General features: G+C 51.0%; 2 protein-coding genes across 10 annotated transcripts; one reads left to right on the top strand and one right to left on the bottom strand.

Moving 5' to 3' along the window:
* The first annotated feature begins 1,548 nt into the window (after window positions 1-1,548).
* Window positions 1,549-5,177, top strand: FAM219B (family with sequence similarity 219 member B). 2 transcript variants are annotated; one of them, XM_079914555.1, is made up of 5 exons: window positions 1,549-1,958; window positions 2,162-2,249; window positions 2,957-3,034; window positions 3,475-3,523; window positions 5,005-5,177. In XM_079914555.1, exons 1-5 carry the CDS (start codon window positions 1,760-1,762, stop codon window positions 5,170-5,172), a joined length of 582 nt encoding a protein of 193 aa, XP_079770681.1. In that variant the 5' UTR covers window positions 1,549-1,759; the 3' UTR covers window positions 5,173-5,177. The 2 variants fall into 2 exon arrangements, with proteins under 2 accessions (XP_079770681.1, XP_079770682.1); XM_079914556.1 differs by having other exon boundaries at window positions 5,008-5,177.
* Window positions 5,178-8,855: 3,678 nt separating this feature from the next.
* On the bottom strand, window positions 8,856-16,068 carry MPI (mannose phosphate isomerase). 8 transcript variants are annotated; one of them, XM_079914547.1, is made up of 8 exons: window positions 16,007-16,036; window positions 15,395-15,522; window positions 13,859-14,059; window positions 12,974-13,115; window positions 12,446-12,628; window positions 10,555-10,728; window positions 9,432-9,640; window positions 8,856-9,093 (listed from the first exon to the last, which is right to left on the bottom strand). In XM_079914547.1, the coding sequence occupies exons 1-8, from the start codon at window positions 16,020-16,022 to the stop codon at window positions 8,875-8,877; spliced, it is 1,272 nt and encodes a 423-aa protein (XP_079770673.1). In that variant the 5' UTR covers window positions 16,023-16,036; the 3' UTR covers window positions 8,856-8,874. The 8 variants fall into 8 exon arrangements, with proteins under 8 accessions (XP_079770673.1, XP_079770674.1, XP_079770676.1 ...); XM_079914548.1 differs by having other exon boundaries at window positions 13,859-14,075; XM_079914550.1 differs by having other exon boundaries at window positions 15,931-16,013.
* Window positions 16,069-19,533: the final 3,465 nt, after the last annotated feature.

Genomic DNA, 19,533 nt, shown 5'->3' on the forward strand with positions numbered 1-19,533 from the left:
TAGTTCACGTGTCCAGCATACTTTTCAAGGTACTTACTTGTAAGATTTAAAATGTCTTCTTTATATTTGTGTTTGTTTTTTATGTATTATTTGCGTGAAAAATACTATAAACCTATTACAGTACAGTACTATATAGCCAATTGTGTTAGTTGGCTACCTAGGCTAACTTTGTTAGACTTATGAACAAATTGGACTTACAAACGCGTTCTCGGAACAGAACTTGGTTGTATGTAGGGGACTTAATGAACATCACATTAACAAAATAAAAGGATGAAAACTGTATGATCATCTCAATAGATGCAGATGTGATGAATTGGGAGATTGGGATTGACATATACACTAATATGTATAAAATGGATAATAAGAACCTGCTGTATAAAAAAAAAACATAATAAATAACAAATTCCAGGTTTACCACTTAACTGGTGAATTTGACCAAATCTAAGCCTCATTTGCTTAGTGGGAGTAACAGTGCTTCATTGGGAGGTCAGGAGGATTAAATATTAAGTTGAGCCACATGAAATTGCTGTCTGGAGGTCAAAAACAGCGGTGGAATCTACCCAAATAGTTAGCATTCCTTTGCGCTTCTGATTTTTCAAAAAATTTAGTCCTTTCCTCTTATCCTGTCTGCGGCATACTCCTGCTCAACTCTCTGGGTGGCCCTGGGGGTTCATAAGTTGCACACTGTTGACCTACCCTGTGGAAGCTAATAAATTCACCTTGGGACAGCCTTGTGAGATTTGGCAATTACTACAAGGATCTGGAGCTACTTTCCAGCCAGCCACAAGCACATCCCTTGGGGTTCAGAAACGTCAAGAGCCATGACAGCTCCATGCCCCGACGCACACAAACACAGCACACTTTCTTTCTTAATATTTAGTTATTATTTATTTGGCTGCGCCGGATCGTCGTTGCTGCCCGTGGGATCTTTAGTTGCCTGGCATGCATGGGGGATCTAGTTCCCTGACCAGGGATGGAACCCGGGTCCCTTGCATTGGGAGCGTGGAGTCTTAACCACTGCACCACTAGGGAAGTCCCAAACACAGCGCACTTTTGCTCTTCTTTCCAAGTACTATTTTGTCCTTGTTTATCACTGTACGACAGGTAGTGACGTTGGTTTCATTTTAAAATGTGGAAACTGAGTCCTAGAGAAGGTCAGGTCTCATCCAAGGTCTCGGGCACAGCGTGGTGTTGGAAATAACGAAGGTTTGGCGTTCCCAAGGCACTGCCTCTAGTTTGTGTGACCTCCACAAGGTCCTTGAACCTTTCTCTCTAGCCTGTTTCCTTTTGTAGAGACGGGAGTTAATACCTCCCTTTGTCATACCGCTCTTTTCGGTTCAATCCAGCCTCTCCCCGGTCCGCCCTTGGGGAGCTCCAGCTGTGGCGAGAGGACCTGTGCGGAAACACTGCGGGGAGCGCGTGCGCGCCACGGCCTAACGGGCTCTGAGTCTGAGGGCGCGCACCCGCAGCCCCCCGGAAATATCGATATTTAATTTCGACTAGAGACATAACTTGGCTTGACATCCCCAGGGTCAGGCCGATTACGAGCACCGCAGGGTGCTAGAAAGGAGGGACTGAAACAATCCAGCCCCCGGAAGGGCGGAACAGTTGAGCCAACCCTGCAGCAGGCGCGACCAGAAAGCTCGGGCGCTTACGGCCCACACCTGCGCGTCGCCATCTTGCTTGAGGAGGGACCGCCTCTCTCCCGGCTGACAGCTGGTTAGTCAGGAGGCGGGGCTCGGCGGGGCGGGGCCAGGCGATGGCGACCGCGGAGCCCAGCGAGCCTGCGGCGAGGGCGTCTCTCCCGGCACCCCGGCCCAGCGGGACCGGAGCTGCAGGGCCGCCCACCGAGCGAAGCGGCATTGGAGTCCCCTGGCTGGGGAAGCGGACCCCGGTGGCTGTGGAGAAGCGGGGGCCGTACATGGTGGCGCGCGCGCCTTCCAGTCAGGCCAAGCTGCGTGAGTGCGGCCCGCTGAGGGGTCTCTGCTTGGGCGGGCTGCCGCGTCCCGGGCGGGCTCCGGAGCGCCGCTGGGTCGACCCCGGAGGGGCTCCTACAGCCCGCTCCCGCACCCGGAAGTCTGTTCGGAGAGCGGGCTCCTGGCGTTTGGGAGGCACGGCGGAGTGGGGAACACTCCGCTGACCCGGTCCCTTTGACTTCCAGAGAAGCACCGGGACCTGGCTAAGGCAGTTCTGCGGAGAAAAGGCATGCTGGGGGCCGCGCCGAACCGCCCCGACTCTTCAGGGAAAAGGTCTCAGCAGGCGCCACCTCCTCTGTGCAAGCGTTTCCAGAGAAGGCCTTAGCGTAGTCTGGGAGACAGAGTACCCACGCTTAAGGCCCAGCTAGTGATGCCCCTAAGGCCAACCTGTCCGGTTCACTGTTTTAAAACGGGAAGAGGAACGACCTTGTCTTTCCCTTCCAGGATGTGATGACGTCAGGAAAGGAGCTTTGGAATAAGAGTTTTCGTCAGTGCCTAGGATCATTCACTGTCTAAATTAGGGGGGAGCATAGTGGCTGGGATCCCCAGAAGTGAGGATGGAGAGCAGTGTGGAAACAGCCAGGGCTGTATTTTCTTCTTAACAGACGGTAAACTCTGAGGGCTGGATGGGACCTTATCCAGGGCCTCTTTCACAAAGAAGAGCTAAAGCAGGTGAAGGAATTTGTCTAAGGACTTTGGATTTTATGTTCTCTGGTTAAATAAGGTGGGGAGATGGGGCTTTTCCTGATTCATGAAAGAGGTGTGCTTTTGCTCAGGAGCAGCAGGGGGAGTGGTGTGGGGAAGTGCACATTCTGAGGAGCTGTGCCCAGATACATGGCAGGCAGTGGTCGCTGTCCAGACAGAAGGCAAGTTAGGAGTAGTGCAGGTTTTTTTTTTTCCATAAGGGCGAGGACTCTGGCTTTCCCTGTGAAATGCTGGCGTTTCATCTATGCTTGGTCTGTCCCCCCATCTCCCCTCAGGTCAGTGAAGTTTAACAAGGGCTATACTGCTCTTAGTCAGAGTCCAGATGAAAACCTGGTGTCCCTCGACTCTGACAGGTGAGTGCCCTCCTTGAAAATACCCCTTGGGGAGTGACTTGGATAAAATTTCAGATCACTTGCTTCGCTTATTCCCTGTCTCTTCCAAGACCTTTTGTGCATGTTCCAGGGCTGCTGCTTCAGAGCACTATCTCTTCCCAGGATGGCTTGCTTAGAGGACTCATAGGTGATCTTGCTGCTCTTGGATTTGAAGCACCAACCTTGTCTGGGGGAATCATCCTGCCCTATTATGTCTGCACTGTTAGTGACAGTGACCCTGTCCCTGCTGGAGCCAATGGAAGGAGCCATTTATACTCATGGCAGATTATGGGTTTGAGTTCTATGGTGTGTGGTCTTTGCTTCACAAGTCCTCCAGACTCTTTTGCATGCTGTGCACCTTGCCATTTGTAGCTGTGCTCCACGGGCATCTCCCCGAACTGACTGTCTTCCTTTTCTCCTAGTGATGGGGAGCTGGAATCCAGATACTCCTCCGGGTATTCCTCTGCAGAGGCAAGTCCAGAGCACCTTTCTGTGGTGGGGCCAGGCTGCAGGCAGTGTCACTGCCGCTGCCAAATGCTTGTCTGGTTCCTGCTGTATGCATGGCACTGTGCTAGACTTCCAGTCTGTTCTCCAATCTTCTACTCTGCCCTCTTCTTCCAGCAGAAGTTTAGGTGTCTGAGGAGTGCTGTTGAAAGTCCAGGAGACCATAGACCCTTAGGGATGGAAATGACCTCACTAGTCTTCTAATCCAGGCCACCACTTAGAAAAGGAATCCTCTTGATAAATCCCAGCTAAGTGTTTACCATCCTCTGCTTGTTTGAATGCTTCTTGTAATTGGGTAGTGAGTAGTGAGTACTACCTTCAAGAAACCTTGCTGCCTGTCTTCCCCCACCGGCACACACAATTCAGGTAGCTCGTAGAGAAGTCTTCCTTGTTAATTGGAAGTGTCTCCTGCAGCCTGGACTTAGTGGTCCTAGTCCTGCCTCCAGCATCACACAGTAATTCTAGTCTCCCTTCTTTTGATTGTGTTTTATCTGAGATTAGCATTTCTGTCCCTCCCCTGGCCATCCTCCACCAAGCTTGCTTTCTTCCAGGCCGACTTCTGTTCCTTCAGTTGTTCCATCTATGGGAACTGAGACAGAGATAGATACTCCTGGGCTGGCCTTTTGGACAGTTTCCAGAGTGACTGGCCCAGACAGAAACACGGGGACGTAAAGTTCTGGCACGTGCGGCTTACTGCCTTTGACAGAGATGAAGTGCTGGGGACCTGACTGTATACCACTGGTATTTCTTCCTTATTCTCCTGGAAACCCTTGGCCGCCCCCTGAGTTTCTGCCACAGAATACAGGCAGTTTGAAAACTGTATCCTCCTTGAACCTCTGGCTGCCTAAGATTGTTAAAAAAAAAAGAAAAAAAAATTAGCCAAGAACCAGAGAAAGTCCTACACTCTGCAGTCTCATTTTCCTTCTGTTCAGTGGAATTGGTGAAGCCGGGCTGACAGATGCCACTTTGCAAGGAATGAGCTATGTTGGCATCAAAGGATGACATGGCTAACTGGCAGTGCAGAATAAGCTATTCCCCACCCCGTTCAACTCTAACCCATATTCCTCTACCCTTCTACCCGATTATTCTGTTATCATTGTTCCATATTCTTCAGCCTTCATAGGGACCAGTCTGGGTTCCCAGTGGGAATGGTCAGGTCTTGACTTTCAAACATAATCTGTAATCTGATATTTATATCAGCTTTCTCAGGATTCTTTAGTGAGGGCAGCTGCCCTGGCAGCTAGTGACAATGCAGCCTGGATAGTACTGGCTCAGGCCCCTGGATGTCCCTCCCTGCTGGGTGAGGCACTTCTTCCTGTAATCCCAGGTTGTGTGGGCTTGGCCTGAGGGTGGAGCATGCATAGTAAGGAAATGCGGGTCTGCCTTTTGGGCAGCAGTTATTTCTGCCTTGTAGCCTGGCTTATAGTTCTCTCCTCTCCTGCTCTTAGCAGGTGAACCAGGATGTGAGCCGGCAGCTGCTCCAGGATGGGTACCACCTGGATGAGATTCCAGATGATGAAGACTTGGACCTCATTCCCCCCAAGCCTATGACTTCCTCCACATGCTCCTGCTGCTGGTGCTGTCTTAGGGATGCTTCCTCCTGTACCCTCCAGTAGACATAACCCCCTAAGATGGGCCCTGCTCACCATGACTGCAGAGTCCTGTTGGCCCTTCATTGGTCACAGAGTGCAGTGGGAACTGCTGTCAACCCCCGAATCACTGGAGACACTGACCCTCTGGGAAAGTCAGTGACCGCAGTTACCCCATACCTGGTGCTTCTCAGGCCAGAGGCCCCCATCTGGGCCACAGGGGATAGGTGGGATTCTGCAGTTTTCCTCTGCTGTTGGAATGGTTGGAGAAACCACTTTAATAAGGGAAGGAACAGAGGAATTCTGGTTCTTATGGTGAGTGACAAAGTTGGCTAAGAGAAAAACTTGCAGACATCTTTGTCACCATGCCGTATGGAGGGGAAAGGAGAGCTCCTGCGCCCAGGTTGTGCTGGATATGTTGTGTGGAGGCAGAGAACAGCACTTTATGGCTTGCAGCTGGGAGTCTCTGAAAAAGAATTTAACTATTTGGGACCAATCCAGTTCAAGAAATTCCATATGCTCTCCTCCTCTTCCTAGCTCCAAGATGGGTTACCTATTTGACCTTCAAGAGAACATAAAGCAGGGCCCTTTGAAGGCCCTCTTCCAGTTGTTCCTGTTTGACTGTTCAGCAGGTTGCTTAATGGCACAACCTGATCAAGGCTTCCAGAATCCCTGGAAGCACAGCATTCCCATCTGGTCCAACTGTCTGGGTGAGCTTAGTAACTTGGTCCGTCCATCCTTAGAGAAAAACTGCTCTACTGTGTAGACAAAATTTGTCTTTCCTTGGTTGCCATTCTTCACCTTGGTCTTAGCTAGTATCTTCACCCAGTCCTTGAGCTAAGGTTGGGTGAAGGTTCTGGAGCTCGCCCCGGAAGCCTGCACTTTTTGCTTACCAGCAGAGGGAGCTGCAGGAGTAGTTAGGTGCCTTCCCATTTGTTTAACTGTATATTTTCCCCCACCCCCCCCGCACTGCGGCTTGTGTTGGTTCCCCGTCCAGGGAGGGATGAAACCCAGGCCCCTGCAGTGGAAGCGCGGAGTCCTAACCACTGGACCGCCAGGGAATTCCCCTATTTAACTTTTTACACTTGAGTAGCAGCAATGGGTGAAAAGTATACATGTGCAGATATGTGGGCTTTGACAGAGACAGAGACTCACAGACAGGATGAGGAGGAGGGACCTGGGAAAGCTCCCACGCCCCCCCCCCCCCCCCCGAGGAAATAATCTTGCCATTGCAGAGGGCCTCCCTTCACCCTAGGGAAAGCCATTCTGTTGCATCCAGATTCCTCTGACCACAGCATGGGCCTCACAGTGGATACTCAGGATTGGGCTTTACAGTAAACCTCTGGGTTCAATACAGCCTTTCAGTCCCCAGTATGAAAACACCAAAAGGCCGGCATCATCTCCTGTGACCCCCAGTAGATAGCATCTCTTGCTATACCAGACCTCTCTCTGGAATTTAATTTTTTAGTGGTTCTCTTTTTTTTTTTGGCCTTACCTACAACCAAATGGGACTGAATGGAAGTGGACAGGGTTCCCAGCCTAAGGGGTAGGGTAGTCAGGATTGAGGTGTGACCCCAACTTGGGAACTTGCCCAGTCTGTTGCTTCATTTGGTTAGGACAGAGTAGCCTGAGTGTTTGACAGCTGCTGGGGGTGAGGATGGCAGCAGGACCCCAAGAACCAGGCCCTCCGGTGGTTGCTGTCGTAAAGCCACACTGGTGTATTTGGCCACACCTCTCCCCCGGAATGTTTCAGAGCTGGTTGACCCTGTGTGGAAGGCATTACCTTCGTAGAAAAAGTTGCAAAAACATTGTACAGCAAGGAAGGGTAGAAATGGTCGATTGCTTGGGGCTAGAAGCCACGAATGTCACGAATAAAGGCACCAAGGTGTCTAGAACCAGACTGCCTTAATTAAAAGTGCTGGGTGTGTTGCAGGTGACAGCGCTCTGAGGAGACAGGGAGGTATTCAGGCTTACCTCACAGATGGGAGTGGTACTGTATGGTGTTTACTCTACAGAACTCTTGGCTTAGGCTTCTATAGCTCTGTAAGTTTGTAAGAATAAATACAATCATGCTAGTTGAGCCTGAGTCTCTGTGTTGCAATAGGATTTTTAACAAAGGCCTAGACCACAGTCATTGCCCCTTCTGAATTCTGAAATGAAGAAATAGCCTAATAGCCCCAACCGTTCTTCTGAGGACTGCCTCTCCTTTCTCCTGTTCCCAATAGGCGTAGTTTTCAGGCCTGCTCATTGGAGACCACGGATGGAATAGGCCTTTGCATATCACTTCTCATTAGAATGAATTCCCTTTGGCAGACCCTTTCTTCCCAGGTTTTGTTTTGTTTTTCAGGGTTTTTTTTTCAGCTGAAGAAAATTTACTGGAAGCCAGAAAAAGCCGAACAGATTGGCTAGAACTTTTTTGAAGGTAGTTTCCTGGAATTCCATTGTACAGGTCTAGTGTGGGCAGCAGCCCAGAAAGATTCTTTTGTGTGAGATTAATCCGTTACCTACAGGAAGGAGCTACTAGCCTGGGTCTCTGCTTAGTCTGGGGTGATAGCATCTAAGACTGCTAGTCAGAAACTTCAGTGGCAAAACACACAGCTGTGCAACCTCCTGGGTGTGTCCCACCTCTAGAGGGTAGGCACAGGGAGAGTAGATGCCCTCATAGATACTTCCTGCCATTGTAGGAAAAAAGTAGCTTGATTTCTCTTCACAACACTAATTAGATTGTCCTGTCCTTTAGTCCCTGTATCTACAGTGACTTAATGTGCTCTAGAGAAGTGATTGACAACCTTTGTGAAGGGCCAGTCAGTACATTTGGCTTTGCAGGCCATACAGTTCGGTGCACCTACTCAACTTTGCCATTGTAGCCTGAATGGAGCTGGACGGTATGTAAATGAAAGGGCGTGGCCAGATCCAGCCTGCTGGCCTTAGCCTGATGATCCCTGCCCTAAAGCCAACTAAAGCACTGGAGAGAACCTCTGCACTGACAATGCCTTTCTTTAGACCCATATTCCACTGTGTGCAGGGCTGGAGGGCCCAAGGTTTGCCTGCAAGCTCTGCAGCTGAAGCTACAGCAGGCTATCTCTCCCACACCTTCCTTTATAAGACCTCTGGAGTCTAGCCTGCCTACCTCAGGAAGCTGTCTGAAACAGGAATAAAGCAAAAACTGGACAACATCCAGGGAGGGCTCTTTCAGCCCGCTTCAGGGACTGGAATGGCAAAGGCTGAGTACTCTTTAGCCCACAGGCCTCAACACAGGTGATCTTTAATTGCTTTGACACAGCAACATTAGTCCACAGGCCTACCCTTTTCCCTCCTTCTCTGCACTGAGGAAATGGGCAGTCCTGGGGCCAGAACCCTGTTCTTCCAAATTAATTACCTATCTTGCCGTGACTGATATTGAGCTAATCATAGATTTCACCACCCTGCCTAATGCTATAGGCTGGAACAGCTGCAGCTTCGTGCATCGGGGAGAGCCTGGCTCAAGGGTGGCAAGAATACAAGGGGAGTATTAGCCCTCAGTTCTCACGTGGGCCCCTCCTACCAGGAAGAAGACGGTTCAGCCTAGGCCTGCTCAGGAGTCACTGACTTCAAGCTCTTCTACCCCAGCTCTTTCAGGGTATACCCAAAGAGCCCGGAACAGGGAAGGGATTTGGGCTGGGCCTGAGGAGGTGAGGCTGGCCAGGATGTAGGGTGACTGGCAGAGAAGAGCCAGGAAGGCTGTGGCCTCTACAGCAGGCAGCAGGCACGGAACATCAGCAGGTCCTTAGGCAGCGTGAGCTTCAGTGAGACACTCTCATTGGCCCCAATGAAGAGCACCCCGCCACGCTTCAGGGAGATTGTGGCCTGGGCTGTGCGGGTGCTGGCTGTCACTGTCCCCTGCACCATCAGGAGGATACTTGCAGAGTCCAGCGCCAAGACCCTATATTCAGTGACGGAGCCAGGCACCTGGGCAGAAAGAAACAGCAAGATGGAGCAGGGTTTGAGCTGCTGTTAGCTCACAGGGGTCCCAGGACAACCCCAAGGACAGGGAGAGGGAGAGCTCTGCCACCTTCTCCCCCACGGCTCGGGCTTTTGTCAGCACGGAGGCCCTTGTCTGGTCCCTGGTGCAGAGAGCCACAGACAGGCCCTGTGGCCATTCTCCCATCACGCGAGCTTGGCAGAAAGGAAACCCAGCCCCAGGTATACTCCACATTGTGGCCCTTGCCAGTGTTCTTCATGCCACACAAAAACACCCACCACAAAAAAAAAAAAAAAAAAAAACACCCACCACAGCCCTCACTCACCTCCATCTTCATAACGGTGAAGTCTGGCACAGGGGGATCATAGATAGAGAGGTAGGGGTCTTCCTGACTCCGTGCTGGAGGAAAAAGCCTGTCCTGGCTGGGGCTGGGGATATAGCTGAGCATTTCACACAAAGTTGGCACATCGATGAACTTGGGCGTCAGGCCAGCACGCACCGTGTTGTCCGAACATGCCATGCACTCCACGCAGTCTGGGGACAGACAGTTGTCATGTGGTAAGCTAATGAAGGATGCCTTGGAATTTGGCTCTCCAGGGCAGGGCCTTCTAACTTGAGTGCCATGAGCTCTCTGTAGAATTAGATAAAAATATGTGAATTGCGTCTTCTGTGAGAATGGGCTGAGATAACAGATACCAAAACAGGTGACACGTCACCCACCATTGTCAAGGGGAGTCATGTTTATCCCCTGGAGGAGCCCCAACCCTCTAGAGATTTTATAATTTCCCCTTCTACCACAGAATCCTGTCCACGAGTAGATAAATGGCCAACAGTCAAAATGTGACACCGTTCTGTGGCAATGTGTTTTTTTGGGTTTTTTGTTTTTTTGTTTTTTTTGCGGTACGCGGGCCTCTCCCTGTTGTGGCCTCTCCACAGGCTCTGGACGCGCAGGCTCAGCGGCCATGGCTCACGGGTTCAGCCGCTCCGCGGCATGTGGGATCTTCCCGGACCGGGGCACAAACCCGTGTCCCCTGCATCAGCAGGCGGACTCTCAACCACTGCGCCACCAGGGAAGCCCAGCAATGTGTTTTTTAACATAAAATCTCTGCAAAGACAGGACAGACATGTGAAGGCAGGGAAGAGAACAACGCCCTTGATCCAATATAGCCTGGATTCAAACTGTGGTTCCCACACATATTGACAGGTCTTAACATGAGAGCATCATGACCTCACAGGGGTGGTGTGAGGATCCAAGCAGTTGTCCAACTGAAGCTGGCATTCATCGTCCCTATTGGTCACTTCCCTGCTGACCCCAGGAACCTTGGGAGGTCAGAGCTGGATGGGACTTTAAAAGTGGTCTCCTCGACCACCCCCTCCTGTTTTGTCCAGATGGTGAAACAAGGCCTGAGGCGGATGGCAGTGGGGCTCACTGCTGAAATGCGGCTCACCTCCTTTCAGGTAGGCATGGGGCACGTTGGCCTCCAGAAACATGGCCTCCCCCGGCTTCAGGGTAAGCAGGTTCAGGAAGTAGATGGCAAAGCATCCGATATCACCTGGGTACTGCTGGTGCAGCTGCAGCAAGAGTTCCCCATAGATGTCCTCCATGTTGTTTCCAGCAGCCACTGAGGGTCACAGAGCAACCCAAGGCCACTTAGGAACCCTCAGTGGTGTTCACAGCCCCACCCTGGCCAAGGAGAGTCCTAGAGAAGATCCTACCCAAGGAATCAGAAACTGGTGGGCATATTCTCCTCGTCACATCCCCCACCCTTTGGGGGCCAGCCTTCCTTGATATTCCAGCCTACACAGATGGCCGTTTTCCCCATTTTGACTATCTATATAGTCATATGCCCACCACTCTACTAGGCACTAAAAGGGCTAGAGTGTAGTCCTTTTAGACAGTGTTTCTCAACCTCAGCATTATTGACATTTGGGGACAGGTAATTCTTTGTTGTGGGGACTGTCCTGTGCATTGCAGAATGTTCAGTAGCATCCCTGGCCTCCACCCACGAGATACCACTGGCACCCCAAACCTGGGTTTGACAACCAAAAATGTCTCCAGACTGTCAGTGTCCCCTGGTTGATAACCTCTGCTCTAGGAGTTTAAAATCTAGTTAGGAGATAACCCAAGGGTTCCATGTGGGGTGACCAACTGTCCCAGTTAGCCCAGGCCCTTCCCTTAACACTGAAAATCACTCAGTCCCAGGCAAACTGACATGGTTGGTCACCCCAGATAGCATGAGGCAGGATGCAACCAAGGGCTAAAATGTGTCCTGGAGGCTGAGCAGGGGAGATGAGCTCAGCCTGATCAAGAGTGGTGGCAGTGGGAACTGGGGGGAGGAGGGGAGGGTGGTGAGCTGGGCTTCCTTGACTGTGGAGAGAAGGGGGAGGGTGTCTCTAAGTAAAAGCAGAGTGTGTCAGTGCCACAATGAAGAGACCAGTTGGTCTGGATTGGAGGGTTGTTTCGAGTCTTCATACAGACACGTGCTGAATGCCTACTCTGTGCTAAGCACTGTGGGGACACACGAAGGTCAAGGAGACAGGTCCCTGGCCTAGAGAAAACTCCAGTTTTAACAGGTGTGCATGTGATGATATCTACACACAGGTGTTAAGGGCTATACCTGACGTATGAACAGGGTGCTATGGGAGCTCTGAGCAGAAGTAATCAGCTCTACTGTGAGTGCAAGAAGCCCTAAAGGGAGAGGCATGCAAGCAGAGAAGACAGCAAAAAACAAAACAAAACAAAACAAAACGTAGGATATGCTTGGGTAAAATAAATAGTTCCCTGTGGGTCAAAGGTAGTAGGGGAAATGGGGAGAAACAGAACCAGAAGAGCTCTGGGCTTGCCTGGAAAAGGAGCTGGGGCCTCAGCACATGTGCCATATATGCTCCCAGCAGAAGAGTCCATTCTGCCTTGTTTTTCACTGCTTGTATTGACTCTCCAACCCAAAGGTGACACAACCATACCCATCACAGTCATTTCCTGAACTCTCCTTAGTTAGCACAAGGTTGGGCACAGAGCAGGTATTTAAGGAAAGATCTACTGGTTGAGAGCTCTGGACTTTAGGCCTTTGGAGGAGAGAGAGGATCCCTTCATCTCCTTCCTGCTCTCTAGCCCCAAAGTATAAAACACTCCATGGAGAGCAGCTAGAAGCAGCACTCAACCTAGGGCCTTGTTCCACAAAGACTGCGAAAGAAATGCTAAGTCACTAACAGGCCATCTAAGTCAGGCCCGTTTTGGTGCTGTACTTGAACAAAGGGGTTGAGAACCCTATCCCCACAGCCTAGTGTCTGTGCCAGAGGCCCAGGACGGAGCGTTGCACCCAGGCCTGAGACACCTACCTTGCTGGGAGATCCGCTTCACCAACAGGTTGAGCTGCTCCACCACTACCTTCTTCTCGCTCTTCATCAGGTGGGAGAAACAGCTCTGCAGAGCAGAGGCCACAGTCTGGGAGTCACGGCTCAGGCTCTGCTTCAGCTGTGTTGCTGCATTATCTCCAATTAGAAATTGGAACTCGGGCACCTCTGCAGGAAGGTCAGGCCGGGGCCCATATCAGGAATGGTAAAGATGGAACGGGCAAAAGTGGGAAGCTGGAGGAGGCCTCCCCATCTCATCCCTAACCAAGGAGCCAGGCAATGCTATGCAAGCTTTGCAGTGAAAAGCGACTGCTCACCACCAACCCTCAGCAATCACACCTGAGCCTGGTCTCATGGGCCTGCCCTCGGAGTGTCAAGAATTCATGAGGCCAACCAGCCCCTCAGTTCCTGTGACATGCAGCCTCTGTTCTCTGCCACTGTTCCAGCTCTGCCCTGGGCTGCCCATGCATCCTAGGCCAATATGCATGCTCTCAGCATTTTGCCCAACCTTACTTGTCAGAAAGGTCACAATCTCCTCAACTGGCCGGAAGCCACATAAGCCCTGGAAGGGGGTGAGGGCAATGGCCATCTCTGGCTTATGGTTGGCATCGGGGTAGTGCTGTGGAGCCTGGAGGTGCAGCTTCTCTGCCAGCTCCTGTGGGATGGCCAGGGAAGAGGAGAATGGTTAAGGTGCAGCCATCATCTAGGAAGACACCAGTCTCACCCAGACCTTGCTCTCGACACTCCCCAGTCAGGTTCCTACCTCTGGCACTGAGCCCAGGCAAGGCATAATTCAGAAACTCAGGGCTCAGCCAACCCAAGGCAGGCATGTGGACCAAATGTGGGGGAGAGGTGGGGCAGGCTTTAAGAGGACTGCGAATCAGGAAACCCAAACACCAAGCCAAGCTCTGACACTAACAAGCTGTGTGACTTTGGGTAAATCCCTCTCTTCTCTGGGTCTTACTTTGCTCATCTAGAAATGAGGAGTTTGGACACACAAATGCTTAGGCTGTGACTCACAGGCTTGTGCAGAAAGACATGGGAGTGGAGCTGAGGCAATGACTAGGGTACTTGCCCTGCCTTGGAAGGTAAACTCTTTGAGAGAGCCAGGTGGAAAAATGGCAGATATGAATAGTCCTGGGTTAGCTGAGGGGAGCCCAGGAACAAGTGTGGAGAAGCTCTCCTGGCACAGGCTGGTCAGCTGTCCACTTAAACTTAGCTGCCACATGTGTCACCAGCAATTGGCTTGGCAGAGCTAAACTGGGAGTTGAAGGCTTGGATTTAATTTGGGGCTGGAGCCTGGCATGGGCAGGGTAAAAGCAGCAGTAAATGTTGTGGGAGGGCCTTGACATAAGTTCTTCTCTACCCTGACCTCTGTGCCCTACCCTGATCCTGTACCTTGTTAGGGTGTGCCTGGATAGACAGGGCCGTTTCGACTGAGAGCACTTTGAAGAGAAAGGGCAGCTTGCCGTTAAAGGTGTCCTTGACCTTCGAACCCAAGCAGTCCTGGTTCTCAGCAATCCACTGGCCTAGGGTCTTCTGCAAGATGCTGTTGTCAAGGATCTTGGCATCTCCCCGGGGGTGGGCCCCCATCCACAGCTGTAAAAACAGGAAACTTGGGAGGGAAAAAGGAAGAAGCTGGCACCACCCACTGGCCTGCCCCAATCCGTTACCCTGTGCTATCCACAGGGCAGCCAAGTTCTGAAATGGGACTCCCAAGACCGGGTATAAATGCTCATACCATCACAGACATACATGAGGGCAGCAGACCCAGAACACCAGGAGTCAGGAGACCCAAGCTCTAGTCCAGGCTCTGCCTCCAATCAGCTGTGGAGGCTTGGGCTAGTTATTTCCTGTCTCTGGGTATCAGTTTCTCCATCTGTCCAGTGAGGAGAATGAAACCTGCATTGTCAAGGTCACTGAAAAGCTCTGACTCTCGGGTGGCTCTGTGAGGGGTTAACATTCATTTATTCTAGTCTCAGAAGTAGAGGCTAAGCCTTCCTGTGCTTTGGCTTTTTCTCTACTAAATGGGCAGGAAAAAAATATATTTTAGGTTATTAAAAATGTCAAACTTGGGCTTCCCTGGTGGCACAGTGGTTGAGAGTCCGCCTGCCGATGCAGGGGACACGGGTTCGTGCCCAGGTCCCGGAAGATCCCACATGCCGGGGAGCGGCTGGGCCCGTGAGCCATGGCTGCTGAGCCTGCGCGTCCAGAGCCTGTGCTCTGCAACGGGAGAGGCCACAACAGTGAGAGGCCCGCGTACCACAAAAAAAAAAAAAAAAAGTCAAACTTAGTCAAAGTAAATTGTCAAGGAGGGCTGAATTAAAATTCAGTAAGTGCTGGGACTTCCCTGGTGGTGCAGTGGTTAAGAATCCGTCTCCATCCAGGGGATGTGGGTTCGATCCCTGGTCTGGGAAGATGCCACATGCCACGGAGCAACTAAGCCTGTGCGCCACAACTACTGAGCCTGTGCTCTAGAGCCCGCGAGCTACAACTACTGAAGCCCATGTGCCACAACTACTGAAGCCCGCGTGCCTAGAGCCCGTGCTCCGCAACAAGAGAAGCCACCGAAATGAGAAGCCCGTGCACCACAACGAAGAGTAGCCCCCACTCACTGCAACTAGAGAAAGCCCGCGCAGCAACGAAGACCCAATGTAGCCATAAATAAATAAATAAAATATAATAAAATAAAAGTCAGTAAGTGCTGACAGTTCTTGGGAAATTCCAGTCTATTATGACAAAACCTCACTTCTTCTAGTGCTACCATGTGGGTTCATCAACCCGCACAGATCTCAAAAGCCAAGGAGGCCTCCTCTCTCTTTCCTGTCTTCCCTTCCCAGCTGATTCACATGACTTGCCTGGGGCCCCTTGAGTGGAGGAGTACCTTGGTCCCACCTGCTGGTAAAGTAGGCTAAAATACAGCCCGGGTCTCACCTCTGCATATGGTTTGTCCTCTGAGATCTGGGCCAGTGGGTCACTGCTAGCCAGCAGCCGAGCCACTTCACTGTTGGAACCCATCTTCCCCCAGGCATACTGCTGCACCACACAGGAAAGTGGGAATACTGGGGGTACAGACAGAGCGTCAGTTTCCACTCCACTCCTGAGGCCTGACCCTCCTGTCGCGGGGAAACTACACCCTAGCTGAGGGATCTGTCTGGGGGATAGCGTCAAATGAGGGGTTTGTAGGTTGTTAGTTGAGACCCTTCTGCAGGCCTCGATGTTCCCATCTCCTAGACCGGCAGTAAAGATATTCTGCCGACGTGAGGCAGATAGTTGCGTTAAGGTGACGGGGAGAGGGTGGCAGGAATCTATTTCCACCGCACCGGGTCTCGAAGTAACCCACGCGCAGCCCCCTCCCCTCAAGACCCTCCTTCGAGGGCTGCAATTACGGCTCAATTCCCATCGCAGGTGCCCTCTCCTCTGCCCGGCGCCCATCCATCTTTCCGCAGAGCCCCGCGGGTGGGTTCTACCTGGTATATCAAGTCGGGAAGGGTCCGAGGACGCGACCCACCCCCACGCTCGCTGGCACCCCAGCCAACAGCCCACCTCTCTGAGCGGCCATCTTCGCGGCACCAGCCCTGGCTTCTAGCACGTATACTTTTCCCGGCAGCACCCTCGGCCCCTCTGCCCCCAGACCTTCATGGGAAATGTAGTTTCTCCAGAGCCTTTTCGGAGACACGTGCGCCCGTTGTGGCCACTCCCTGCACTCTGAATCCCTCTCCCACCCTCCAGCTCTCAGAACGAATACCCTCCACTCCAGAGGCTTCCAGCCCGCAATCTTAGGTCTCAGTATTCATTTATTCATTCATTCACCAGGCACACATTTATTGAGAACCTGGTAAATGCCACGGACTGTTCTGAGGGCTGGAGATACATCCGAGAACGAGATGACGATTACCTTGCCTTTGTAGAGCTTACATTCTTGTGAAGGAAAAACAAAGGCCCTAAGGTGGGAACGTGGAAATGTGCCTGTCATTTTACGGAGTAAATAGCAAAGAGGCCAGAGTGGCTGGAGCAGAGTGAGCAGGAAGGGTGGAAGTGAGGTGGTTAGAGAGGAAAGGCAATGGGCAGAACTTCGTAGGCTATTGTCACGACTTCAGGTTTTCATTAGCCGGTTTGAGCAAAGAATTGTTATGATCTAATCAGGAACTCACTAATGCTTGATGATGATGGCAAATGTCACATGCAAGGCCCTTAATCTGAGTTTCAGTTTCTTTCTCTGTAAAATAGGGATAATAATGCTGGACTGACAGGCTTGTTGGAGGGTGAGATGGGATGATGTGGGACTCCGGAAGGCAGTCAGTGCTTGGTGCTCCTCTGATTCTTCCTGCCCTAAGTACTGCAGGACTCAGAACCCTAGCTTCTCCTCCAAGCTGAGCTGTTCGCAAGTCACACAGAAGTCAAGGGAAGTCACCAGGAGTCCTGCATTGTGAAGGCTGGGCTTGGCCTTGGCTGTGGAGTAATCTTGCTATATTCTGGACAGAAAGGCTCTGACATACAGATCTCCTCAGTCAACAGCCCAGGAAGAGGGCAGCCAGCTGGAGGGGCCCAGGAGCATAGCAGCCAAAGCTCCAGGGAACCTGGAGTAAGGGCCTATAATCCTGACTCTGCCTCCTCTTTCCTCCCACACTGATTCCCATGGCCTCTACCACACATGTCCAGGGGAAAGAGGGGTACTGTTTTCTCTGCAATGTTCTGCCCAGCTATGGACATCGACCTCCCTAACGGTCCCCTGGCTCAGATAAATCAGCCTGCATTTCAAAGGAAGCTTCACCATACACTAAGGAATAAGAAAATGAACCATACAAACAGCACATCTCACATACCTCCTAACTTTGAATACCTCTCCTTCCTCTCATCCCCACTCCTCCAGCAATATGAACCTTCTGGGAGAAGAATGAGGGATCAGTCTAGGCATAGGGAGTTCTTAGAGCACCTCCCACTATCACCATCACTGAAGTCAAGTTAGAGTCCCTTCCTCACAGTACCTCTGCACAGGGAAGGAAGAACTTAGATTGTTGGGACAGAGCCCCCACCCCTTACCACCCTCCCTACACACAGAAAAATATATCTAGAAGGGAAACTAGGGTGTTTGGAGAACCTAGAACCTTTCACCCTTAACTCTTGCTTGTCTACCTCTAATAGAACTGATCACACTTTGTTATCTAGCGATGATCTGCTTTCCTCTCTCTCCTTCTAGACCATACGTCTAATTCAGCTTCTCATTTCTGCCAGTGCCCAGCTGATGCTCAAGCAATAATAGCAGCTAACATTTATTTGTTATGTACTAACGATTATGCTAGCCCTTTTCAAGAATTCTCAGGACAACCCTATGAGATAGGTACTGTCATTAGCCCCATTTTCGAGATGAGAAAAATGGGTCTTGGAGAGTTAACAGGTCCAAGAGCATAGAGTTCCAATCTGCTATACCTCCTCCCTTGTTAAACAAGTTAATGACTGAATAAATGTATGATGTCTCTCTCAGAGGGAAGTAGACAGATCCCAGGGGTCTTCAGAGATAGATGGGTGGACAAGCTTCATGTTGGTGATATCAAATTCCATTCTTTCTTCAACAGTCCAGCAATGTACGAGGCTGGGCAGACAAGGAGGAGGCAGGACAGCCTCATGTTGTGTGGACTGCTCTCCTCTCAGGCTGAAGACAGCAAAGATCTCTATGTGTTGCCTGTGATACTGTGATAGAATAACTGGCTCCTGGCGAGAGTTCCTAAAACCTTTATAATTTCCTAAGCAGTAAGAGTACTAGGGGCATCTTTTGTTCTAATACTTGGTCTTTGACCCTGGTTCCTGACACGGAGCTCCTAAATCCCTTTGAATTTCCTGGGTGATCAGAGCATCTTTTATCCTAATGAGACAACTGTTGGTGGCCTCCTGGATAGCATCAGGATGGGGGCTGGTCACTAGAAAGACTAAGCCACAATTAGAAGCTTGGAACTTTCAGCCACACCTCCCATCTTACAGAGAAGGGAGAGATCGAATTAACAGTTGATCACGCCTACATGATGATGCCTCCATAAAAATACCTGAGGGCTTCCCTGGTGGCGCAGTGGTTGAGAGTCCGCCTGCCGATGCAGGGGATATGCGTTCGTGCCCCGGTCTGAAAGATTCCACATGCCGTGGTGCGGCTAAGCCCATGAGCCATGGCCGCTGAGCCTGCGCGTCCGGAGCCTGTGCTCCACAACGAGAGAGGCCACAACAGTGAGAGGCCCGCGTACCGCAAAAAACCCCCCAAAACCCCAAAAAACCTGAACTACTGGTTTAGAGAGCTTCCCCGTTGAACACATCTCCTTACCAGAAGGGTGGCAAACCCCAGTTCTACAAGGACAGAAGCTCCTGCGCTCAGAGCCCAGACCTCACCCTATGTATCTCTTCAACTGGCCATTCATCTGAATTCTTTATCATCTCCTTTATTATATAATAAGCCAGTAAATGTGTTTCTCTGAGTTCTGGAAGCTATTCTAGCAAATTATTGAACCTAAGGAGGGGGTAGTGGGAACCCAGGTTTATAGAGGTACAGGTGATGACATGACACCCGGACTTGTAATTGGCCTCTGAAGTGGAGGCAATCTTGTGAGACTGAGTGCTTACTTAACTTGTGGGATCTGACCTTAACTCCAGGTAGATAGTGTCAGACTAAATTGAATGACACCCAGCTGGCATCAGAAAATTGATTAGTGTGGGGAAAAAAACTCTACATGTCTGGTTACAGAAATGTCCTGTGTGACCAGTAAAGGAGAAACATGAGAGGTTTTCCTTATACTGCCCTAAAAGGGGTAGCCATGGTGGGGGGGGGGGTTACGGGTAAGTAGTTTCTAAGGGGACACAAACATAGATCCCTACCATTCCCCCACTTCAGGACATTTCCTGAAAAAATCTTGAGCTGGACCCTAAGAAAAGTGGATGAGGGAAATAGTAAAATATTTACTAAATGCTTATCATCTGCTTGGTACTATGTTAGTGCCAGAAATACAACAGTGAGCAAAACAGATGCTGCTTCTGCGCTTGTGGAGATTACAATCTGGTGGGAGGGACAGACATAAATAACCACCTTTACA

This window comes from Stenella coeruleoalba, assembly GCF_951394435.1.
Source record: "Stenella coeruleoalba genome assembly, chromosome: 2".
Taxonomy (NCBI): Eukaryota; Metazoa; Chordata; class Mammalia; order Artiodactyla; family Delphinidae; genus Stenella; species Stenella coeruleoalba.